General features: G+C 43.3%; 2 protein-coding genes across 10 annotated transcripts in view; both read left to right on the forward strand.

Annotated features, from left to right (window-relative positions):
- The window catches only part of dock8 (dedicator of cytokinesis 8), a 38,967-nt gene extending 30,175 nt beyond the window's left edge, over positions 1-8,792 (forward strand). Inside the window, exons 39-48 of the mRNA XM_049716675.2 lie at positions 291-483; positions 1,056-1,199; positions 1,308-1,439; positions 1,778-1,912; positions 2,373-2,462; positions 2,672-2,908; positions 2,976-3,119; positions 4,887-4,993; positions 6,895-7,065; positions 7,336-8,792. Coding sequence (XP_049572632.1) covers positions 291-483; positions 1,056-1,199; positions 1,308-1,439; positions 1,778-1,912; positions 2,373-2,462; positions 2,672-2,908; positions 2,976-3,119; positions 4,887-4,993; positions 6,895-7,065; positions 7,336-7,387 — 1,405 coding nt within the window. The 3' untranslated portion in view covers positions 7,388-8,792. The remainder of the gene's footprint in view (positions 1-290; positions 484-1,055; positions 1,200-1,307; positions 1,440-1,777; positions 1,913-2,372; positions 2,463-2,671; positions 2,909-2,975; positions 3,120-4,886; positions 4,994-6,894; positions 7,066-7,335) is intronic.
- Positions 8,793-9,150: 358 nt separating this feature from the next.
- Positions 9,151-25,985, forward strand: part of aopep (aminopeptidase O (putative)) — a 59,219-nt gene continuing 42,384 nt past the window's right edge. For 2 of the 9 annotated variants that reach the window (XM_049716678.2, XM_049716677.2), the window contains exons 1-7: positions 9,160-10,171; positions 10,404-10,573; positions 10,811-11,027; positions 11,805-12,003; positions 12,502-12,626; positions 24,238-24,312; positions 25,648-25,861. In XM_049716678.2, the coding sequence (XP_049572635.1) occupies positions 9,531-10,171; positions 10,404-10,573; positions 10,811-11,027; positions 11,805-12,003; positions 12,502-12,626; positions 24,238-24,312; positions 25,648-25,861 (1,641 nt within the window). In that variant the 5' untranslated portion in view covers positions 9,160-9,530. Of the gene's footprint in view, positions 10,172-10,403; positions 10,574-10,810; positions 11,028-11,804; positions 12,004-12,501; positions 12,627-24,237; positions 24,313-25,647; positions 25,862-25,985 lie in introns of all 9 variants that reach the window. The other 7 variants (XM_049716676.2, XM_049716681.1, XM_049716683.2 and 4 more) reach the window with 6 other exon arrangements.

The raw sequence follows: 25,985 nt of genomic DNA on the forward strand, positions 1-25,985 counted from the left end.
GCACAGAGTCACCAACCGGCTAATTTTGCCTATATTGCCTGCTTCAATTGGCTGACGACCAGTCCCGTGTGTACCCCGCCGCCAACCTCAATTCAGCTGGGACAAAATGTCAACCAAATTGTTTGTTATTGTGCTTTTTGTTTACTGCGTGATACTGACAGCTGTTTGTAATATTTTGTCCCTCTCATGAATCTTAAACCAGATTATCGTCTTTCAGAATAAAATACTTTATGATGCTCTTGGGTAGTAAATCAATAGCAGTGACATCCTCCATCCTGCCTGCCCCACAGGATAGCAAAAGGCTACCAGACGTCTCCTGACCTGCGTCTGACGTGGCTGCAGAACATGGCGGAGAAGCACAACAACAGGAAATGCTACACAGAGTCGGCGATGTGTCTGGTGCACGCCGCTGCTCTGGTGGCGGAGTACCTCAGCATGCTGGAGGATCACAAATACCTGCCCATTGGCAGTGTCACCTTCCAGGTTGGTGGAAAAAAGACACCCACATCACACGCGCCTAAATGAAGGCTTTTCTAATTGGGCATTACAATTTTTTTTTTAATAACAATTCAAAAGTTTATGTGATATTGAATTCACTAGATTAGCTAAACATTTTTGGATTCTCATTAAACTGCGTTGAACTGGGAGGTATCCGATTTTTAATCTTTGCTGATTATACATTTTGGTCCATTGTTATCAAATTAAAAGATACAAATTAAATTATTAAACAACATCAACATTGTGAGTGAACAAATAATTAATTTTAAATGCCTGCTGATCAGAAGGTGCGATAAATAACTAATAAATGCACAAATTCATGCCGATGACAAAATAACCTCCTTGCTACGAGTAATGAAAAACTAAACACACACACAATTAGCAATGAGATGTGTGCGCCCAACACATCTTGACCTCCAGCAGTCAACAGGTCATTGATTGGAGGGTCATCACATTAGTTCCATTTCCTGCTCCCCGTTTTCAATTCAGCCATGTGACTGCTAATTTGATTAAGAGGACTAAGTGATTGATTGGAGCCATGGATTTTCCCCCCTCAGAGCATTTCCTCCAATGTGCTGGAAGAGTCGGCCGTGTCGGACGACATCCTGTCCCCCGACGAGGATGGCGTGTGCTCGGGACGCTACTTCACCGAGAGTGGCCTCGTGGGGTTGCTGGAGCAGGCTGCTGAGCTGTTCAGCAATGTAATGGACAAATCATGCCACCATTTTCATCCGTTCGTCACTTAGTGTCTAATATTGGTGTGCTGTATGTCACCATGGTAACAGACGGCGCTACTTTTGTCTTATCAGGGAGGTCTGTACGAGGCTGTTAACGAGGTCTACAAGGTTATCATTCCCATCCTGGAGGCTCACCGTGACTTCAAGAAGCTGGCGTCCACTCACGACAAACTGCAAAGAGCCTTTGATAATATCATTCAGAAGGTAACAACCGGTGAAAACACGCTGTTCATAGTGAGATTTACAAAACATGATAAACAAGTACAGTACACAAGGATGCAAACAGCAACTCGAGGATAGTTTAAAATAAATGTAATCTATTCTCTTGTCCTCTTCCCAGATAATATGCTGTTGTGTTACTCATTATTTTATTCATTAACAGCATCTGTTTCTTTTAAATGACCTGAAAGTCACTGACAGTAGGAACTCATAAAAGGCCCATAAACAGGCCTTTATGGCAATAAGAAGAAATAAAAATGACTCTGTAATGTCCTACTGTGGAGAAAGTCATAATGGAGATATATGTCCGCCTATCCCTGCAGGGCCACAAGAGGATGTTCGGTACCTACTTCCGGGTGGGCTTTTACGGCGGAAAGTTTGGAGACTTGGATGAGCGGGAATTCATTTACAAGGAGCCGGCCATCACTCACCTGCCGGAGATATCTCACCGGCTAGAGGTGAGAGACAAACGTAGCATGTTCTCTATAAAGTGTCTACATTAGGGATGACTTGTTTGAGCTTTCTATGAATTGCTCTAGAAAGGTCTGCTCACATTCAAAAGGAGCAGGAAGAATAAACAAAATCAATCCACCATTTATGAACAGCACTTAAGGTAAAAATGCAAGTTGGCAGAACCCACATTGGCTTTGAGTCATGAAACACAGGTCTCTTAGCCTATCTTATTATTAGTTCATGCGGCAGGCTATTAAAAAAAAGTGCAGCGGGCCGCAAATAGCTGCCGAGTCAGACTTTGGTTGTTCCCTGAATTGTGACTTAAAGGCACTGTTAAGACAGAGTTGCTCCATTACATTAGCAAACAAATACACTTTAAGTGATTTTTAATTACTGATGACATCTATATAATCATAAACAATGATACGCTGCCATGCAAAATGTGCATGTTTCTCTGGCTGCCAGAACTTTTACGGGCAGTGTTTTGGAGAGAACGTCCTCGTGATGATCAAAGACTCGACGCCTGTGGACAGAAAACAACTTAACCCCAACAAGGTAAGACACTTTCTGTTGCTCAAAGGATAGTCATGATTTATTATTCCCAACATTTATTGAGCCAAGGTACCCATTTTATTTAGCATAAATCTAATTGCACGCCACCAAACAAGAAAATGTCTGAAGATAGAGTAAACAAAAATAATTATGATCTTGGTTAAGCATTCAATGATGTAGCTTTTAGTGAATATACTTGTGCTCCTTCGCAGGCCTATATCCAGGTTACGTACGTGGAGCCCTACTTCGACGACTACGAAATGAAAGACCGGATGACCAACTTCGAGAAGAACTTCAATCTACGGCGCTTCATGTACACCACGCCCTTCACCAAGAGCGGGCGTCCGCGGGGCGAACTCAACGAGCAGTACAAGAGGAAGACCATCCTCACAACAATGCACGCGTTCCCATATGTCAAAACCCGCATCAACGTCATCCAGAAGGAGGAGGTAGTGTGCCAAAGACATTGTGGTCATATTTGGAGGTTACCTACAATGTTAGGTTTTCTTCCTCCAGTTTGACCTGACACCTATTGAGGTGGCTATCGAGGACATGCAGAAGAAGACCAGGGAGCTGGCGGTGGCCACGCACAGAGAGCAACCTGATGCTGTTATGTTACAGATGTTGCTGCAAGGTTCAGTGGGAGCCACTGTTAACCAGGTAATACTTGTGTGTCTGTGTGTGAGATGTGAGACCCCTGAAAGGCCTTCGAAAGTTTTCCCAGCTGCCACAAAACATTGGGTATTATTCTTGAGTGGGTCATATTACCCCCCGAACGCTTGTCTTCGCTCTTCGTCGCCCCTTTGTCCCCTGTGTGCTCCCTCTAAATGTGTCAGTTGAGGGGAGGGAGTCTTGAACAGATGGCATAAATTATTTCCATTTAACTTATCATATTTACAATTAGCATTGTAGTGGCAGATTGCAGGTGGGAGACATGATCAAAGTCTTTGAAGCATCCATAACCTTAATCCCCCCCCCCCTCGCATTGAGTTAAAATGTCAATTCATGGCCACCCTCCCTTTCATGTGTCGTGCGCGCTTCGCCCCAACCAGATTCGCTTTGATGTGATTGCTTCCAGGTCCTGCCGGCGCGGCGCGCTGGATGTCAAGATGACGCTCCCGTGTTTTATCTCCGAACGTGTAATCTGACAGGTCTCGTCACTCAGGACCCGACGGCTGCGTAACGCACAGCAGCTCCGTAAACATCCGCGTCTCCGGCGTAATCAGCACAGGAGGCCTGGCTTTTCCTTCTGTTTGGGTCCGCAGTACATGAAAGAGGCTTTTTTTGGATGCTAATCAGAGATGTTTAGCCGCTCCTGTCATGAAGCGGGCGCTGTGCGAGCGGTGCTGCGGTTTCGTGACAAATATGTGTTAGGATAACTACGTCTCATACTTGGAAACTCGGAGCCAAATGGCGAGAGCTTAGGGATAGGGCTTCTTTACTGTAGCTCACGTTTTTCAAAAATAGCAACAAACAAAATTGACTCGAGATAAACAAAAGTAAGGAAAAGTCATCAGGTGTCATAGCTGGTAAACAGAAAGTGGCAGGAGTTCCTCAGCTGGTCCCATCGTGAGACAAGGGGAGGATTTGCCATCAGGCAAACGAATGCCTCATAAAAACGGTTTTCTTCGATTCCTTCTTAATTCACATCCTTAGCGAGACATCCAAGTGTCATCTAGTCTTTCCCCTTCCCTTTTTCATGCAATGGATGATCCAAAGACGTTTGTAGGAAAACAAACTTGCTGTCCCAGTGGTGCAGACATGGTGCAAACACTTTGATATTTTTTTTTTGCAAATCAAAGCTACCAAAGGTCTCAATTCACAGTGACAACAGTAAGAGCTAGACATTTTTGCCAGTTGCACTGCTGTCACTATCAGACGACGACGATGCATATGAAAACGGGAAAACGTCGGTGGAACCCTGTCATTAAGTCATGACCCACTTTGCACATTTTGCACAAATGAATTATGAAAAAGTGTTCTTGCAGTTTTGTTTTTAGAGTGCCAAGAACTGACTAGGAACATGACAAGTGCATGTTTAAATGTATGAAATTATGCAAATGAGACACATTTAATTACATTGGGGTTTATACCTCTTTTTCTTCACAATGTGCAACAAGCCACATTCTTAAAATCCTTGTCGTCATATTTACAGCTGTCTATTGGATGCACAATAAATCTTTTTTTTAATTGTAATTTTTACCATGACTGACCCACTTTTGGGTCCCAGCATTAGAACATCACTGCTATAGTGGGGGGAGTAGTGGGTGACAGGAAGACATCTCTCATTCTTCTTTTGTTGGTACGCTCCAACATTGCTCCACTTCCTCTCATAAGCTCCTTTTTCCTTCCTGAGGTTTTGTTTTTGCTTTCTCTTTCTTGAACCTTGACTCTTGTGTGTTTGGGCTCCTTCTCTCCCCATTGTAGGGCCCGCTGGAAGTGGCCCAGGTCTTCCTGAATGAGATCCCAGCAGACCCCAAGCTCTTCCGTCACCACAATAAACTGCGGCTGTGTTTCAAGGAGTTTATTATGAGGTAAGACGGCGTTGCTGAGCGAAAGCCGTGTAAGAATGGAGCACGAGGATGTTAATTTTGCTCATGGAAAGTGTACAAATATTTTAACGACTGATAATAAGATTTGAAAATCAATTAATGATGACGTCATACAGGTATTTAATGTCACAAACAGCAAAAGATGAATTCTCTGCTATCTTGAAACTGGCATTTGATAATATTAACGGTTTTCTTAATACAAGTGCCATGAAGACACCAAAGCTGTGGAATGAGTTTGGAATAAAGTTTTACATAGATAGAATACAATACACAATCAATCAAAATGGTTCCGCCTTGACTTTTGAATGATGAAAGTTACAAAATGGCTGATGATCACTGCTGATTGTGAAACTAATCAAACAGGAAGGATGAATAGAAATGAACACGAGCCATTGTATCATGGGGCTGTTCTTCATTCCCCCTTCTATGATAGCGTCAGCTTTTATTCCGCACGTTATCACCAAGCTATTTTTCTTCCCATTCAAAGCATCATTGTTCCCAAGGAATTCATTGTATTTGGAATAATTAAAACGATAATTTGAACCATCCTGCTCACAGAAATGCGTCTGTTCAAGTAATTTTGGAGGAAGAAAAGTGTGTACTGCATTGCATGTGTATGTTGACCTGGTTAGCCATTGGTCCTTTATGCCTCCAAAAGGTGGTTTTCATTTTCCAAACCCTCGCATGTCACATTCCGGTCCGCGCTGATTGCTACAAGCAGGTTGGCAAATATTTACTGTAATTTCCGAAACGGTTCTTATTTTCGATCCAGGGGGAATGGGGCCTTTGTGTGACAGCAGGGAAAATCTGAGTGTTTAGTTTTTCATAGTGTCATATTAGTTCCAAGCTTTCTTCTGCACTCTAATAGGCAGCCCTGCAACAAATCATCTTATGTAGATTTCGTCATGTAATTACGGTAAACATTGTGGAGATGTGGTTTCTCACGGGCGTTACAGTACTGTCCAAACCCCCCCCCCAAAAAAAACTGTTGGTTAAAATGGCAGATTATTCATCAAGACACAACAACATTTTATACAAATAAATGTGTGAAACACAGCATAGTGGTCATTTGAGCCCAGTCTTTGAACCCAAAAGCTTTCTAAAAGTTTCAGTAACGAGCGTAAATGTCATTATCTCGTCATGCGGCAGCCGCCCAGCTTCCACGTGAGTAGACGTTGTCGCGGAAAAGCCTTCCCTCAGGTCAAGCGTGCGCCTGACTATTTACTGCACCGTATTGTGTTACACGCCAATGCCTTTTCCATATCACCCGCATTCGAAAATTGGGGATTAACCGTGACATGTGTTTGTAATCACGGCAGTCTCCCTGATTTGCTGCGGACCGCTTTGTCGTTGCGGAGGACCGCAAGCGGACCTCCTGTACATGCTTACTGTCCCACTTGAGACGCTTTGCCTTATTATTATAATCTACCCGCGTTCCTCTTTCCTGCGCGTAATTCCGTGGCTCGGCTTCTGGCGTGCAATTGATTATGTTGTTACATACTAGCGGATGGAAACATCCAAAAGCCATGTCTCTTTTGAGGTTGTTTTCTTAATTTGTGTCAAATGGATGCAGGCTGCAGTTAGCATGAGGTTGGATTACCCTTGAATTGGTTTGCTTGGAGTCTCTCATGATCCTGGTTTTAGGTTTGTGGTCATGACATCATATGCAAAAGTCAAGTCGAAGCTCTCTTCTGAAAGTTCAGTCAGTAAAGGGAACACTTATACAATATAAAGCAGATGAAAGAAATATATTTGACATGATGCAAATGTCGACGTGCCGCTGTGAATAGATCCTCAAAGAGTTGTACTGCTTTTATGATTATGCACCATAAAACCGTAAGAAGCCTTGGATCCACTTTATACCCCACTTTTCCTCCTTGCAGGTGCGGCGAGGCGGTGGAGAAGAATAAGCACTTGATCACGTCGGACCAAAAGGAGTACCAGCAGGAGCTGAAGAATAACTATAACCGCCTGCGTGAGAACCTGAGGCCCATGCTGGAGAAGAAGATCCCCGAGCTGTACAAGCCCATCATCAGACCTCGGCTGGAGAACAGGTGAAGGCTCACGTGAAAGTCACTTGCTTCAGTGCCACTCATTCAAATTAGAGCTACATTTGAATAAAGACGCAGCTTTTATTTGCATAATGCTTGTGTATACTGTATCAACGTACATCACTTTTCTATTCACAGGAAATTTGAGTTGAATCTTTGAAAATCTCTTCTACAGTCACATAAAACATGCAGAGAGCTAATAAAAGTTTTAACAAGATTTCTGAGAGGAAATGCTCAAATTCGGTATGTTTACAGTTTGGTATTTTTTCCTAGGGACTCCTTCAAACGTCTCAGTTTTCGCAAAACCCAGGAGGAAGTTTCCTGAGGGGCTACGGTGAATCGGGGATGTGGCGCTTTGTGAAGGGGCGGAATATATTGTCAACAGCGACCTCAATGCACCCCGTGGCAATTGGTTCACAATTCTCAAAAAGATAACCAGTGTTAATAATAATAATAATGTAGACCTTTCCATTGTAAGGGAGCAGGACTTGATGCATGGAGCCGTTCACTGTAACATATTCACATGTCCTAATGATGCTGTAAACATTTTGAGATCTTCACCATTAGGTTCTTGCTGGCTTAGGACCTTATTTTTGTGCCAATAATGCTGTGCGTGTGTGTGTGCGTGTACTGTAAATGGTGCTCAAGGGCTTTTTGAAATTCTAATCTGAGCGTAAAACGTGCGATTTAAATGTTTGTATGTTTAAATTTGAGGTTGCTATTTTTTTAATTATTATTTAACTTATTTATGCGGTGGACGGACTTAATCTGTACTAGTTTGACTATAGGTGTGATCCATGACGCATAAAATAGTCTACAAATCTATGAGGAAAGAGTGCATTTTAATTTTAAAATCTATTTTGTAGATTACATTAATATTGATTAAAAACAATAGTCAGGGTTTGGTACTGATTAAACAATTTTTATTGCAGTTTCACAGTGCCAAATGTATATATTTTTTTAAATTTACAGAGCAATAATTTCAAATGCCAGTGCACATTGTTAAGTTCGTGTTTACTTTTTGGCACAATGTATTCCAGGAAATATATGTCCTAAGTGGTCCTGTAAATATCTCATTTCACTTACGAGCTGTCGGTGGTTCTTTATTTTCATGCAGCTTGTTTATCTAAGGCACATTTAGTAAATTACATATTTTTGTACTATTTTGTAAACTTCATAACATTTTTTTACACAGATCACTCTATTAAATGAAATTATATTTTCCAAACCAGACTAATATAATAACTGCCCTTGAGATATATTGTAAGATGGCAAGACTCACTGACCACAACTTTAAGGAATTTTTTACAAGCAGTGAGAACCAATACACACGGATAAATGACAATGGTTGGGTTTGAGTGACAATTTCAGAAAGATGTATTAGTTCATCAATACATGTATAATTGTGTAAACCGAACTGGGTCATACTGAGAGTAGTTAATAGATATCTGTCAGTACGTTTCAATGCTGCAGATTTCAATTAAAAAAAGGAGCAATGTGTTTGCAAGCAGCGCTTATTGTTGTTCCTAATACATGTTGTCGGTGTACCTGACTGTATAAATGGTTTTTTTCCCCCCAATCTTTTATTTTAAAATCTATTTCAATGTTGTTGCATTTTTTTTTTTTTTTTTTTTTTTTTTTTTTTTTTACAACACCGAAGTTTAACTGTACATGTATTGTACATACTGGAAAAGCACCTGAATAAACAATAGAATATTCTTGTCACTCTACATTACTTGTTAACTTAAAAAGAAGAATTGCATCTTCATTTTCTATTTTTATGTAGGCTAGATTAGAAAAAAAATCAGCAAGTAAGTGAAAATACCATCTAAAAGTTTCAATGCACTGATTATGGAAAAAGGAGAAAAAACTACAAATTACTGGAGTCGCGAGATTATTACGTCACAATTATAGGACAACGTTATTTGCATTAGAAGTTCCTTAACGTAGCAATTGTTTCAAACTTAATTCGCAACATATTTGCGATTTGATACATTCAAGATATTCACACAATAGATGATCATAAATTAGACTCGTGTAACATGAAAAAGACCTGAAATGGAAAAAGAACTACATTTCCCTCCTGTCACTTTTATTTGACGTCATCACATTTCGACACCTTCGGCGGTCTAGTTTCGTGTGTCGGTGAGGGTCGGTCAGGTCAGTCAGACTCAGCGGTTCGTCTAGTCTCTCCATTCTATACTAAATTTTACCGCTATTGTTTTGACGTTAGGGACTGAAATTAAAATAAAAACGAGGTCATGTTAGTCGGGCATTTTGTCACGGCTCAAATTCAGTCAGGGTCTGTGAGCGCATGGAAAGCAAAGTTTATACACGACTTCGTATCACTGCACCTGAGTTAACTGTCCTGTCTGTCACTCTGTCTCGGTGGAATTCAAATGTTAGAGCTTAAGTCGTTATACTGTCACTTGAACGTTTGAATTATTATTCCTGGTCTTTTATGTGACATGGAGGACCAAGAAGGGGACCTAAACCCGAATACAGACGACCTTCCACTTTGTGCCAATACCAGCCACATTCTAGTCAAGCACTATGCCCTTGACCTAGCTGTTTGTTTTGACAGGAAAGTCATTAGTGGTAGCGTGGTTCTGTTCCTGGAACCTACGATTTTTGGAGAACCCGAGGAACATGATGGGACCCAAACTGCATGGTTCAGAAACACTGAACAATGGCCAAGTGATTTTCCAGGTGTCAGGATGGCAGCTGATCATATCAAGTCCTTATCGGAAGGTCATTTCATTTTAGTGCTGGACTGCTGTGACATCACTGTGTCAAAGGTGGAGCAAGTAGACGTCACCTCATTGTCGGACGCCTTTCCTGGCGTCGGACCCCCTGACCTTATCCAAAAGCTGCTCTCCATGCCTTCTGCTCAGTGGAGGAGGCAGCAGGAGCTCTTTTCAGCGTGCAGCCGTGCACCTGGTCTTGACCAGGATGGTGGTCCTCTGCATTTTCACACTGGTCGCTGGAGTCTGCATGTGTGGAAGCCGGGGGTCTCCTCCCCACGGGAGTTCCCTCGGGCCATCAGGATTTACTATGAGACGATGCCTATAGGGGGCTCGGTGAGGTGGACCAAAGACCAGGACAACAGGTGAGTCAAAGTAGGCAGTCTGCTAATCCATTGTTTCCCAACTTTTATTTATTAGAAAAAAACATGGCAAACCATCAAACAAAAACATCACTAAAAATATCGATATGTCTCACAAAATATATTTTTTAATATACATACTTTTGCCGCATTTTTTTATTTATTTTTTTTACTCCAAATTGTACTAGTCTTTTCAGGTGTTTGAATTTGGTCTCCCATTCATTATTCATTCCAGGGCGTGTGTGTACACCGCCGGCTCACCCATCAACAACCGAGCCCTCTTCCCTTGCCAGGAGCCGCCTGTTGCCATGTCAACGTGGCAGGCCAGAGTGCGGGCCCCCCACGACTGTGTGGTCTTGATGAGTGGGGAGGAGCAGGTTGTGCCTACTGAGAATGGGGACACAAGTATGATTTTTTTTGTAACTCTTATGGGGTAAATGTTGTAATTTGTCCACTTATTTGCCTTTTTAGACATTTGGACTTGGAAAGGATGTATTTTGTTTTAGGTGGTACATGGTATAAAAAGTTTGACTGATCTGGAAAACATCTGTACTCAAACAATGAAAGCATTCCTTTCTCCCTGATTTCATGTAAACATAGCACGTAAGATATTTTACAAGCCTTTGTCTCTCGTCTCCGCAGATTTGTTGCTGTGGAACTACTACGTTACGATGCCCATGCCGGCTTCCACCTTCACCTTGGCAGTGGGCCGCTGGCAACAAGTCCCCGCTCAACTACTTCCCGCGTGCGTAATAGGGCGGAGCGAAAGGGCTGATGAGTTTGGGGAGTCCGCCCCAGTGTCCTCATGCGGAGGTTCAAGCCGCGAAATAGTAAAAGCTTCCAGGCTCCACACTGGCAGGTAGCGTGTTATTTTTTTGTACCGTTTGCTTTATATTTTGGCAAGAGCTCCTCCTTTCCTGGCGTCATTAAACCGAGTCTGGCCATTGCACATTCCATGACAAACCTTTCCCTTTTCATTCCCCCCCAAACATGGTGAGCTTTAGGGTGCAGCAGCTCTCGCGCAGCCTTTTCATGACAAACACATCAAAGCGCTGAGAATTCCATCCTTTGGATTCAGCGCCCAGTAGAAATTATCCTTGGAGTGCAAACAAGTAAAGCAGACACACATTTTTATGGATAGAGGCTACAGTGAGGGACTGGCTTGCAGGGCCCTCTTGGCTGAGGGTCCCCACTCCTCAGCCCTGCTGCGTCTGCCAGTGATTTCCAGTAAGCCTCCTCCTCCCGCCCTGGTTTTCCTCCCGTGGCAGTCCAGCCGTAGCCTGCCGCCGGCCTCAGGAATCTCCCACTACAAGGCAGGCCTTTATTTTCAGTGAATGGCTGGAAGGAAACTTGGATGCGGCTCGAAAAGCCTCGGATACGGAGTCAGCGCTGGCTGGCCGTTGCGTTCAGAAAGAATACGATTGCAGAGTGACACCTTGATATTTTTAGGAGCGGTTTTGTCTATAGTCCATATTTCCACGACTTTCATTCCCACGCTTAGAACAAAGAGCTAGCACACATGGAAGGAGTATTATACCTCACGCACACTGCTTGCTCTCAATGGGAAAAGTCTATTAAAAGGCTTTTTTATTAACCTTGGATTAAACTTGTCTTTTCCTTTTCAATGCGTTCCAAGGGAAGAGCGGACCGCCCGCTCGGCCTCGTCCTCTCAGCACGAGAGCGTTTCTGTGCTCGACCATTCAGCCATGTTGGATGACGGCTTCCCTTGTTCCCATGGCGACTACCCTTGCCGCCTCATCGAACGCGCTTTCAAGTCCCAGCGTGTGATCCCGCACCGCGTGTTTGCGCCCACCGGCCTACTGCACAAGGCTCAGGTTGGGACCGTTCACCCCTCAGATGATAACGCAATGGTGCTTTGACTTAACGATTGAGTCACGATCAGTCGCGCCGTCGATTTGATTTTTCTCACGAGTGAGCTTTTTCCCAACCATGGTTCCAAAGAATGTGAGTGCTGAGAAGATGCAGATGTTGCCTATTTTGCGCTCCCGGAGCATGACAGGTGTTTTGGCGTGAAGCAGTCCTTCACAAAAAGAGACCGAGTGTGCTTGCTTCAAGTTGTTTATTCCTGTGTCACAGTTGAATTTCCTGTTAAAATAAGCAAGAAAAATGATCTGTTAAACTTTTGTATTAAATACTTTCAAGATTTTAGCTTTACTCATGCTTTACACAAATTATTTTGATGTAATAATTTGCCTATCAACAGAGGGGACCAAAATGGAGTGAGCACTCTGTCCTCCATTGTTGTCCTTTGTTTTCCGCTGTCTTTGTTGAATGAATGTTCTCAATAAATGTATTTCATGTTGTCATCCTAGAGCCGAATCCTCGCCCTGTTGCCACGATGTTTAGCCGCGGCCCAGGCGGTTCTGGGAGTTCATCCCTTCCCCCGCCTTGATGTCCTCATCGTGCCAGCGGGGTTTTCCAGTCTGGGCATGGCCAGGTACGAACACACGCTCAGGGCGGACAGAGAGAAACGGTTAGTTACTTTCTGGTAGGACCGGGTGGGTCGTGGCTGCGGTCAAAAAAGCAAATACAGACCGACTCCGTTCATTAGAAATCGTTGTACTGTATGTATTCACTGGATCATTGGTCAAGCTGGACGTATAAATCCTCAGATGATATGTTTTAAGGTGTTTTAGCCTTTTTGGACGACGCAAGCTATAATTTGCGCATTGCAACGAAAACATTGAGTTTGGCTGCCATGCTGTTGACGCTTTAATCTGCGGCCTGGGCTCCACTTCACTTGTTTCTGGAGTGTGATTCATGGCTGGTTTTTGCATGTTCTTTTAGAGGTCCTCGCAGAATTGGAGGGTCCAAGTGTAACTCCCCATTAGTTATCGCCGCTTATGAAATGTGGCCTTCATCTCCTTTGCGTAAAAACTGGACTTGGGCCTACCTCATCTTCCCTACACATCCCACATCTGCAAAAAGCTCTCATCCTGAGCTCAATTCCCCTCAATCCCCCCTTCTGCACTCCTCAGCAGTGGTCTCCAGGCTCTCCTGTCTAACAGCCAGCTATGTGTTGATGTGTTTGCGTGCAATGTAAGCCGAGGTCTGCTTGTTGATGTGTGGGGGCAGAGATGCGGCAAGGCTCCTTCACGGTCCTCCGCAAAGTAGATAAATCTGCTTTTATGCAGATCTTTGTTACGCCTTCAACGTACCATGTCCTCTTCACCTTCTACCTACTCTGTTTTCTTGCACTTCTTTTATATGGAAACATTGCAAACTGGACTTTTTCAAAACCTTTTTTTGCATAAATTTTTTGATATCTTATTATATTGTATTTAAACTTTAAAAAAATTACCCAGTTTTTTAAAAAACTTTTTTTAAGACAAAAAATCCGAGTTATATTTCTTTGTATTTTTCCAATTATAATAACCTTTAAACACCATAAAATCTGACTGATTATTTGTAATTTTTCTAAAAAACAAAAATCAGTATGACCTAATACTTGTAAGGTTTTACTTTTTCCAAAGTATTTTATCATCCTAATGTTCAGCCTTTTTTTTAATATTAACATATGTTAGTCTGTTAAATAAAACCATAAATTGTATCCTTTTATCAAGATGATACTCATGCTGAAATGAAAATGACATTAGATTAACATTCATATCAGAAAAAAAAACATTCTCTATAATTATTATATTTTTTAAATGCGCTGGCATTGAGCCAAATAAATAGATAAATAAATAAATAACATGTCGATTAAATTAGCTGTCAACGGATTGGGTTGTCGACATAATCGTGACTAGTCTAATCTCGGCAGCCCAAGTGTTCAGTCACCGTTGTCCGCGTCTCTGTTATTTTATTCCCTCGCAAGACTGGACGTGAGCTCATCGCCGCAAATGCCTGCTCCGTGCGTCACGGCCCCAGATTAGCTTCTCTCGCAAACATTTGGACAGCGTCGGGGTCGCTGCCTGGGCCACTTCTCAACTTTGCACATTTATTGCAGCAAATGTTCCCCCTAAATGCCCTTTGATCTTGATCCCTTGGTCTTGTAAAAATCTTTTCCTGTGCTGCATTTATTTTTTGAAAGCACATCAAGTTTTAACACACAGGCTGCTCTTCTGCGGCTTTTGCCCGATAGATGTTTTCAGTTCCTCAAGAGGATAGCTCCCAAGTACTTTCATACCGCATTTCTGCAAATAGTGGCCTCCACTTTAATAGGTGTCTCTGTTGAGGCAAAATAAACACCTCACCCCAAATAAGTGCCTCGGGGAAATATTGCGGTCATACTTCAATTGTGAGATTTCATTGTTGAACCCATTTGAACTCTTTTGCTAACTAAAATGGCAACACCGACTGTTGTTTTTCTGACCATTTGCGTTCCACTCACATCTGTGCTTACTCTGCACTGCACCTAGTGGTTAGAACATCTGTCTCCCAGTGCTGAGCTTCTGGGTTCAAATCTCTGTCTTTTAAACACATTCCCTTTGTTTGTGTGGATTTTCTCCATCTACTTTGACTTCCTCCCGCATTTAAAAAAAAAAAAAAGTACATTCAATGAAATTTGACAACTCCAAGGCAGACGTACTCGCCACTTGTCCACCATACATGAAGCCCTATTATTTATCTGTCGATAAATCTATTTCAACTAATAAAACGTGGCTTCATCCCTATAGTTTACCGACTTTTAAACTCCTCGTCTGTAATAGGTGCCTGATAAATAAACAGCACTTCCCACTTATGAGGAAATATGGTACTCCCCGCCCTTGTCTGTCTGCTGAAAATTGACTCACTACCGGGGAACAAGATTTAAGGACTTCATTAAGCTTGAGACAACACTTGCATTGACTCCCTATAAAACTCGACATGGGTCTCAGCTCGGTCATCTAACTTGAATCCTCCCTTCGTCGCGGGTGGTTTGGGTCCCAAGTTGCCCACGCACGTCACAGCGGGGAGTTGTGCATTCGGATGGTGGGGAGGTCAACCAAAATGGAAGATTGAGACTGAGATGAGACACTGAGGCGGGGTTCGCAACAGGCCGCCGGACCCCCGGGATGTGGGAGAGGATGTGCGGATTATTCCCAGCAACAAAAGCCATTAGCCTCTGGAAGGACTTCAGAGACGAGCGCTATTTAATCTCGAAATTGGGAGGCATGTGGGAACATCTTGGGAATGGGCCAAGTGCCGATTTTGTGCAGTGGCCCGGTGGAAACAGCAGGACTGGAGGGCCCTGTGGCAGGCAGGCATGAAGCTGTTGGACTGTGATCCAGAGGAAAGGGAGAGGTGGAGGATTCACAGTGGTGTGAAGTTTTTATACCCAGATACACAGTAGGGGGGGGGGGGGCAGGAAACGCAAGATTAAGAAGTCAAGTAAGGGCAGGTCTGCATTCGGAGACTGCCACGCTGTGTAGTCTCAGCACACACACAATTATGTGTGAATATGGCTTGCACAAATATAGGCATGACGCCAGTCAGCACTTGATGGAGTTTACCAATTTTAGGCGCTTTTATATAACTATGAGAACCAATTGTCCCCCCCCCCCCCCTCCCCCTTGTGTTCTTTGGCTAAAGAAATTCTTTTAGTCAACGTTTTTCTCCGGGGAAGACAAATTGACACCGGAAAAAGGAGCACAAATAGAGAGATGGCTTGGGTAGAAAGGAGAAGAACAGTTTCAAATTCTTGCTGAGAGACAAAAGGGGCCTTAAAAGAAACGATTCTTTTTCCCCTCCCGCCGTATCCTAATAACTCGTACTTGGGGCTGGGTACTGATCTTTTCTCGGTACTGACCCATTTGGGTCGGCGCTACTGAACGCCGATTCCCATGAAATCAACTGGAACTGTGTTTCAAAGTTTCTTTCTTGGCCGTACGGCAGTGGAAGAGTTGGCATTTTCCGCAGAGAGTGCACACCAGCGTAATGACATCACCGACTCATAAAACCCGCTCTAAAAATACATTTCCTGATTTTAAACGCAACCACATGTGCAGTCGCGCGCCGCACAAATACACTACGTGAAGCATATTGGACCAGTGCTGACGTTTTTTTGTGGCAGTCTGCATGATGTCCTGTGGCACTGCGCTCCCTCTTTTGGTTCAGTGCAGTTGCTATGACAGACATCTGGTCTGGGGGAGGAGACCCACGATTGTCAATGGCGCTGTGTGTATGCTCCACTGCGTTGGTCATCTCGAAAACACCACATACTATCTCTTCGTCGCATCGCTACGTCATTTGCCTCCAAATGGGAGTGACAGGAAGGGCACCGCGTTTCCTCTGCCCTCTTTAAAGTCGAGGTCTGTACCTGCTGGACTTGTCAAACCCATCAGAAATGAGCTTCGCTTCGTAGCAAGGCCAAATGAGGGCATGTTAAGAAAGTGGTAATCACAGCCCCCGAAAAAACATTTGTCGTGAAATGACATAAGTGTTGAAATGGACCTTTTTTTAGTGGCATGAGCGATGAGGGTGTTACGCTTCACTGCTGACACACGGATTCCTGTGCTTGTCTCGATATGAATGGATCCATTGTTCGTGTAATGGTCACGATACGTGTTGTGGAATGATGTCACACAAACACACATATGTCATTGTCATGTTGTTTTCCAGCAGGCAAACGTGAGATGACCCTACATTCTTGATAGTGGACTCTGATAAGCCTGTGTGTCTGACATTCATTGCAAAAACTGTTTTCAGACCTCATTGGATAAATTCCTAATCCTCTTTTTTTTTTTTTTTTTTTTTTATTGATTCCTTTTAAGCCTTTTAGCTGATAGGTGGCTGTCTGAACAAAATTGGGTAAAAAGGATCACGGACCTTCTGCTTGCAGTGCAGTGGCCGTATAGCTGTCATAGTGGGCGAATTATACCACGGTGTATACCTCTTGACCTTACTAAGTGGCACCGGAGGATTTTCAGCTTGACTTCAGTTGACTACATCCCATGTTTATGGTCTTACAGGAAGTAACATCGGTCCCATTTAGGAGGAAGTTACTCGCCGGGCTGCCTGAGGCGCTGGGCACCCCGCTGGACGCTATCCAGCTGCCACGATGCCCTTTAGTGCAGCGACACCTTTTTAAACTTTTATTGGACTGAGCCCATGATTGCGTGATTTTTGTGGTCGGCCACTAATTACAAGATTGGTGCTTTTAGTACCGGCTCGTGAGCTAGCCTAGGTGAACATTTACATCCAGAAAATCCATGAAACTGACGTAATTTGCCGACGACAAAGCGCACTGGATTAAAAGCTGTAACACCTACATGTAAGAACAAATGTACAAAACAATTTCATCGAATGCACACGCCATCAAACACAGTTTCTCACCATATTTGATCCTTTCGCCCTTTCACGAGTCGCAATGTAGCGCCGTGATTTCCAACCGGTGTACAATAATAATTAGCATTAATCGGATGTGCACCATTGATGAGTAAATTGAGCCAAGATCAAGATTTTGCAAATTAATAAGGGTTGGGAAACTTGGGAAAATTTAGGGTACACTATTTTTTTTTTTTTTAACCTCTAAAATAAATAAATAAAGTAAATCTATTATCACTTCTAAATCTGTGTTCAATGACCCTACCTCGACAGTTTCATTTCCGTCAATTTCAAACACACTTGGTTAGTCACGTCCATTTAAAGCGCAAATAGCAGCTAAAAGCCGCTGTTCTTTGTCCTTCCGCTATTCCCCCTCGTCTTGTCCTCCTCTCTCTTGTTTATCGCGTCTCAAAGGATTTCCTGCTTTTCTGCTCTCCTCTCCGACTCGATCCGTGCCGTAACTCTAGAAGTGTGCGAAGGAGTCTTTGCTTTTCAGGAGCGACTTGGGAGGTATTGTGAGAGGAAGGTGTGATTTTTTTCTTCTTCTTTTTTTTGTATAGGGAGGGCGACATCTGTTAATCAAGTAGTTAAGGATGAGCAGTTTTTTTTTCTTCCTGCCTTAAGTGGATGTCCTCCGTTTCTGTAGGGCCATAGAGGCACCGTGACGGGGTGAAAAGGAAAGTCCGCATGCTTGCACAGGCACAGAGGATGGAGGAGTGCCCTGTGCACACTTTAATGTGATTACAAGTAATCAAGACTTTTTGGAAGAGCGTTTTTATTCCTGGAACCTTTCTTCCCAGCTCACAAATCCAAAGTGTTGGCACTCGATTCTTTCTCCACGCTCTCGGTCGCTCGGCATTGTCTACTCTACATGCAGCTTTGGCTGCTCTTGAAGCCTACTTTGAAAGTGTATCACTTGCTTGAAATCCAGACTTGAGCCCGCTGCTCCATTTTATTAATAAATTGAGGAATGGTAATGAAATATAGTCTTTCATTTCATGCTATCATTAAGAAAAATCCATCAAGATACAGTATATATTTTTCCCGGGGTATAAAATTACGTAGATCAAGATATAGGTTTTTTTTTTTTCCATTTCTGTTGCTCGCTAAAGGCACTGTGATCTTTCTCCTGTCCTGAGGAACACAAGGCCCAGATCCATCATCTTGGCATTTTTTTTATCCAGCATTTCCCTACGCTTTCAATAGACCAGCATTTTTCATATGCAATAAAGTTTTACCTCCACTTGAAGCTTCAAGCCGGGCAATTTTACTCCAGTTGACAGGCGCGGCTGACACACTTTGTCGTGAAAAAGTGTGAATATTTCTCTGCGGCAAGAATCAACGAAGGATTTATTTTTGATAGTTTAAGGATTTTACGAGCAACTGTAAAAATGTATTTGCGGCATTACTCAAAATTATAGCCACTCTCGAATCTCCCCCCTCCTTTTTCCCCTGGAGGTGACATCGTCTCTACGCCCCCATTGTGATCAATGATCGGATAACCGAGATGTGTTGCATCGAACCGCCCTCGGATACGAACCTGCCGGCAACAGCTGGCATATAGTGCCGCAAGTAACAGTAAAGCAGACACACTGTGCTATAACTCTGGATTAAAGGCCACGGCAAGACAGGCCTGTCCCTGCTCACCCATTCCCCTAACTAATGGATGAGTCCACAGAACCCATTGCAAGAAGTGATGGATGGATCCATTGTGCAGCGTAGGGGACACGGCTGCTCTTCATGCGTATCCTCAGCTTTCTGTGTGTGTGTGTGTGTTTGTGTGGAACCTTGAGGCTGAGGGTAATTTCATCTGTCTGTGCAAAGCCAGACGCTTTAATGGGCGTGGGACCTCTGCGAAACAAAGTGCTGCGAAAAGCTATGCTGTAATATTTTCCTCTTTCCTCACGTTGCGCGAAGCCTCGGGGAGAAAGCTGCGCTCCGAGTCCTCTGTACGATACACGTCTTGTATTCTGTACTGAGGGGACGAAATCTGAGACATGAAGTTTTGATTTTATAGATGGCAATTAGTAATGGGCTCTTTTTAGTTTTGTGGTGGAAGCATATGTAGTCACATGGCACGCATAGTCATTGTCATGCTTTTTTCATGTTGTATAATTAAAGACGAGGAGGGTTTTACTCTAATCGCGCCCTTGGGAAAAAGAGCTATGAAGCGTGATTCTGCCACCACCATGCTTCAGTATCTATGGCGTCCTTTAGTTGATGAGCAGTGTCTGTGCCAAACATACCTTTTAGAATTCACTTGGCTCCCTAGCAGAGTCACTGACCAGTGTGCCCCTCTCCCCATCAATCTTAGAATTTTGCTGCAAGAAATACCTGTGACACAAACATACCCGGGCCCGTGATCGTTTTTTTGTTCTTTTTAAAAATGTATGATATTGTGCGAAATCAGTGGGGTTAAAAAAAATAGCAACACTAGATAAGGTAGTTAGGTTGTTAGGTAGGTGGATAGAAAATAACATCTGTATGACTGCAGACTGTTTCCATGGTAAAACGTAGCCTTCTTGCGACAGCATATCGGCTCCATGTTACTCGATGCAGCAGTTCCAACCATATTGCTTTGCTAATGTGCAGTTATGAGCTCAATATAACACCTAACTTTTATGATGATTTTTTTTTTTTTTTTTTTTACGATTTCTTTCTATATTCTGGAGATGATGCGGCGCTTTCACAGTCCATCACCTCAGAACCTTGTTCTCTGGCGTTGCATAGCAAAGGAACAACATTCCCTTTATCACCTACCATTAGAAGTGTGTTTTCCGCCTGAACCTTTTCACTGTGGAAGCCAAATGGGGGGGATCTTTCGTGCTGTGCGATGGCTGATTGTTTTGCATGCAAATGTGTACATGAAGGCAAAACTATGCGTGTCATGTTCAACGCTGACAAACTGATACGTGTCGAAGCCAGGAAAACTGAAATTTGACTTCCTAAAATGTGATTCATGTTTATTGCATGACCTGGCACAATTTACTACAACCTTATGTTCCAGGATGCTGTTTGACTTTAGATTTGTTAGAATTTTGACACCGTTTTCACAACATCAAACGATGGTGCAGTCAATAGATTGATTTATATTATTTAACTATGTAGTCAATATTTTAAGCGAGTTCAGAGATTTTTTGTCTAAATAACTAATGCATTGTACTTAACTGAAAATTACTTCCGACGCCATGTTTACAATGATCACTTTCCTAATATTTATGAGAGCTAATTACGTCTTCTCATAAATGAATACAATTAATTATTAATAGTATATTATAAGTGGATCTAACTAGCCCATGCAGCCATTGACACCTGAGTATGATATCGTGTGTTGTTATAGCTGCCTCCTTGATACCAACAGGGGGATGCGTTCATTAGAAACATATTTAAATTAAATAGATATGCAAAAGAGCGTGAAAGCACATAACCAATTCGCTTAGATCAGTGACATGAACAAACCCTAAAGTATGGCCCCCACACCGGCTCATAAATATCCTCTGATAATGGAGCGTGCCGCGAGTGACAAGCAGTCATTTAGGGCAGGCAGTCGTTTAACAGATGTGTTGTCCTGTCGCAGCATCTACGTGACTCGCCGGCAGAAACGGCGGCGGGCGACACAATCGGAGCAGACGGCCAGCTCGCCAGTCTGAGTGTTTGTAATGTTTGAAATCTATGCCGTAGCATCGCTACCAACACACACATATATAATAAGCACATACGCACAAACTCACCGACATTCCTCTGGCATGACATCAGATTTTGGACTACACCAGGAATGAATGGCGCAGAATTGTTTTATTGTTAGGAGAGGACAGCTCAGCTATCACTGTTCTGCTGATATGGATCAAAAGTGACTTTACCCAAGTGTGTGTGTGTGTGTGGAGGGGGGTCATGTCAGGTCTTGTTTTTTTTCTTCAGAAAGCCTACATAGGGCACGCTTGGCCTCATCAGTTTTTACTCGTGTAGATGCCGTCCATGTGATACAAAGTGGAAATTCCACATGACAGCAAACAAAATTACAGTCTAACTTAACGCCAATTTATGTCATTATGAAATATTTCTATTTAAAAAAAAAAAACAGAGCAGCAGATGATCCTTTTTGTGCTAGCTGCTATTTATTTCCAGACTTGACTGCGATACAATCTTTGTGATTGGGGCATCTCTCTGGGGACCCTGGTCTGGCCCCTGTGCTCATGTGATCTGGCCCTACATGGACTGGCATTTGGCCTGGCCCTGTGGGGAGGGGGGTGGGGGGGGTGGGGGGGGGGGGGCACTGTCTGAGAAGTACAGAGCTGATCTGCAGCCAGCCTGGAATTCCAGACATTGGGACTTGTTAAAAAAAGGATGAAGGCTGGTAGGAGTTTGGTCAAATAGTCTCGAAAATAGCCCACTGACTTTGTCCAAGAAGGAAGGGGTGGGGAGGGGAGACAAAGTTTATTCCCGTCGGCTGACATTAGGAACAGGCGACCTTTCCGTTGATAGAAAAGAATAGACAACAACGTACTTTGTGCGAATGTCATCTTTCATGTGGCTTTTGTCCATCGCTGTACTTCCTTCCCCTCTCACTGAAAGGTTCATGGTTGCATGTTTCTATAATGAATCTACAGTATTTCCTCTTGTAGTGGTCGGGGTTATTCTTATCTGGGCTAAAGTGTTATTTGGTGGAAAATATTCAGATGTACCGGTGTATTTTTCCTGTAATCATATTTTTGGCTGAAATCTATCCATCAATTTTGAATTTAGTGATTAAAACCCCGAACCCCATCTAATTATGGATCAGATATGCTTACCCTTATGTCCAATGTGTACTGTGCTGCATAAAAGAAATTGTACTAATATTTTGGAAAGGTGGATAACACATTGCTCGATCACCGGTCACCTCAAGAAGTTCAACAAAGTTGCTCCTTCTTTTCCTTCTCTCTCTCTCTCTCTCTCTCTCTCTCTTTTCATCTTTCTTGAATCGCCTGTCTGATATGGTTCTTTCAGAGCATCATTTTGTTTTCCTCCCATCTCCCCAAAATCGCTCCCTATATTTCAAACTATCTTTGTATGTTATCTTTTTCTTTCTCACCCACTTGTTTACCCATACAGTATCCATACTGCGTGTTTATCAACATCATCATTTTCTCTCCCTGGGATGTTTTAGTAGTGTCCCTGCTATGAGTCGAGCTGAGGATGTCAATTACAGGACTATGATAGGGCTCCTCTTGCATTATGCATGGCAGTGTCCCGCTGGGGAATAAATGGCCTACAGCCAGGGATGATGGATGGAGGGATGAATAATGGATGGAGAGATGGAGGAACGTAACGCTATTGCAATCTGTGTCCCGCTAAATTGAAGACTTGCCCTGGCACACACCTGACGCTCAGGGCCGTGCGTCTCACCCAGGGTGAGTGGCGGTCGCCCCGTTGTCACATGAAAGGCCACGAGTGGGCTTTAATCAGTCTTTAAGACCCGTTTGGGTTCTATGTACTACTTGAGGTATTTGCTTTGTTATCCAATCTTTGGACCACCTTTCAACTTGATTCACTCGGCCAGCAAACATTTTTCTATCACACCGCGATATTTCGCACAGCTTTAATGCAGGAAATTCTGAAGTTTGGTTTTGAGAGTCCACAACTCGGTGACAGCTGGGATATGCAGGTCATTTTTTTTGTAGTCTTGCCAGACATACATTTCAAAGGAATTATTAAATGGCATGAAAGTGCTTTGAAGGCTTACTTAATATTCACATCTATTGTGAACGCAGGTGTGCAAGTCTGCTTTTTTGCGTTTCTGCAAGTCCACCCATGCGGGTAGCCTCCACGGGTCCCCCGTGCCAACTATTGTCAGTCAGTGTACCAACGAACGTGAAAGATGCCGTTGTTTGGTGTCCCCGGCCGTGGTGGGATGACACCGTTTGTCACCGTGGTGATGGATTCCGCCTCCCTCCGAGGAGCGTGTGCAAACGGCGTCGCTGAAAGGCTGTCTTTGTGTTTTCACGCTCACTCACGCACATGTGCGCCGCCGGAACGGACAACAAAGGCATGCTTATCCAATCGGAGGGGAGTAAGATTAGGCTACAAAGACAGTCGTAAGGCGAATGTTAGCGTGCGCTGCTCCGGAGAGCGCCTTTGTTGGAGTAATCAGGAGAAACGTGGGATTACATTTGAGATGTATGCCCATAAGACCCTTTTGTATGATGTCGATATGTTGCTAAACAACAGAAGCTGCTTTCTATTTGATTAACTCTCCTCAGAGACACAACAGACAAGTCTTTCCAACATCAGCTTATGACGCTCTTAAATTGATTGTCAAGCAGATGCAATTTAGCCTCACTCGCTGTTTTGTTTTACTTGCTTTCAAGTCGACTTTGTTGCGGAAACAAAATATAATCGCGCTTTCAGGATTCTGATGTAACCTTGATGACGACTACTAATTTACTAGTGTTCAATGTACTTAGTTAATAAATGTCCAGTGATGGAGACAGTCGGTTGTAAACATTGTTTTGAACGGAATTTGGTTCCGCTTTAGAGGTTCGAAAATCAAGAATGGGGGCCAAACATTTGATTTCATACCGATAGGAAATTTGAAAAGCTCATCCACCGCCATTTTACCCGGCTTACTCTAACACATAAATATGCTCATTGTAAAACTTTTGATGTGGCAGTTCTCGAAAGCACTCAAAATACAAATTCTTCCATCCATGTCAGGTCAACAGCAGTTGGGACTTCTTAAGTTCTTGTGAGCATAACAAGCAGACCAAGACAAAGAGAATGCATTCATCTTCACCCCACCATCTTCCATTCTCCCCTTGCAGACTTGCCGGCCTCTCGCGCACAGTGGGCCCGGGAAGCCCCCACCCACAGCCCCCGGGCTACTCGAAGACGCTTACGTAAGACACAAGTAAAGGATGTTCAGGAAATGTCTTCAGCCGTGACCTTGGCTTTGACGTTTTATCCCTCTTGTTCTGTCAGGGCGGTCTCATGGTTAAGTCACGTGTCACGTGTTCCTGTGCTGAAATGTTTTGGAAGTGTGCTTTATTTTCTGTTGCTAACTATTTTGACCTTTTGAAACATCACATTTAATTGCGGTATGATGCAATCGGCATCACTGCGAACGCTACACCGATCCACCACTCTATCCTTCCCTCAATCGTGAATAAGACCCCAAAATATTCAAACACCTCCACTTGGGGCAAGATCTCATCTCGCACAAAATACATCAGTCTTCTCACCAGTTCATGCGCTGTCAAATATCATTATTATCATTTGTTTGCATTACTTGTCGCGCAATTCTTTTAACGAGAAGCCATCAAGAACGCACGTCGGGCGAAATGATGAAATGAAAGTGTTGTTTAGCTCACATTTACTCACATTTGAATTTAATCACAAATAAGCTCCTTAATCCCTTTTTTGTTGAGCCATCACTTTCATCAGTTCTTCGTGGCTAATGAGGCAACTGTTATATCCAACGCTGTTTACCAAAAAAAGATCTATATAAGCAAATTCAAGGACTGGATTCAATTGAATCGCTGTAAACATACAGCATCTTATCAGGATAAGTGCAAGCAGAGCCGGCGCATCCCTGTTTCTAAACTTGAACTTCTGAGGCACATCATCTGAACCCATATCGTAAGTGAAACCACATGTTCGATAGCCGCCTGAAATCGCGACAATCTCCGCAAACCAGTAAATCAGATACGGATGTGCAGTAATTACAGATCATTTTCTAAATATAAGCTCAGCGATCCGAGTATTTTCCTTTGGGTCCGAAAAAGCTTAAAAGAGTCGGACCGTGATTTTTTTATACTATAATTTACAGCATTGCCTTGAAGTCGTGTCAAATAAAATCCTCTTAAAAGTGCTAATTTAATTTAATTGATTTTTCCCACTTGTGGTTGGTGATTGCGCTCCTGGGGAGACTGTGAAGGATTCTGCTGTTACGTTTTGGCAGAACCGCTTGACACGAAATTGTTTTGTCGAACCTAACGATGGCTAAACTTTCTTTAACAGTAAGTGTGGAAAATCAGCTGAAAATGTCTCATCTGGAAATTTTGTGTCTTCTTTTTACATGTTAGCTTGTTTCTTCTTGAGCTACTGTGACGCTACTAAATTCCGGTGATGTCATATTGGTGTTCCCTCACAGTCACATATTATTAGGTTTGTTTCACGTCAAATTCCAACCAGCTTTCCCTTACTACTTTGTGTGTGTCCTTTGTTTCCTCCAGCCCGCACATCATTTTCCTGTCTCAGAGTGTGTTGCGTGTCGGCAACTCATTTCCGAGAGAAAACAGCCCGTCCTTGTGCGGGTCCAGGCTGTGCCACGAGATCGCCCACTCCTGGTTCGGTCTGCTCATCGGGGCCAGGGATTGGACGGAGGAATGGATCAGCGAGGGATTTGCCACTTACCTAGAGGACATTATCTGGGCCCGAGCACAGCAAGTACGGACCGGACCGCTCTTATTGTAGTTTACTGCCGCTATTATTTCATGTAACTTAATTGTCCCAGCGCTCCAGAAAGATCACGATGGCCGAGGTAAATTGCGATATTGCCGCTGTCCTGAGG

The sequence above is a fragment of the Syngnathus scovelli genome, chromosome 3 (assembly GCF_024217435.2).
Source record: "Syngnathus scovelli strain Florida chromosome 3, RoL_Ssco_1.2, whole genome shotgun sequence".
In the NCBI taxonomy this organism is placed as follows: domain Eukaryota; kingdom Metazoa; phylum Chordata; class Actinopteri; order Syngnathiformes; family Syngnathidae; genus Syngnathus; species Syngnathus scovelli.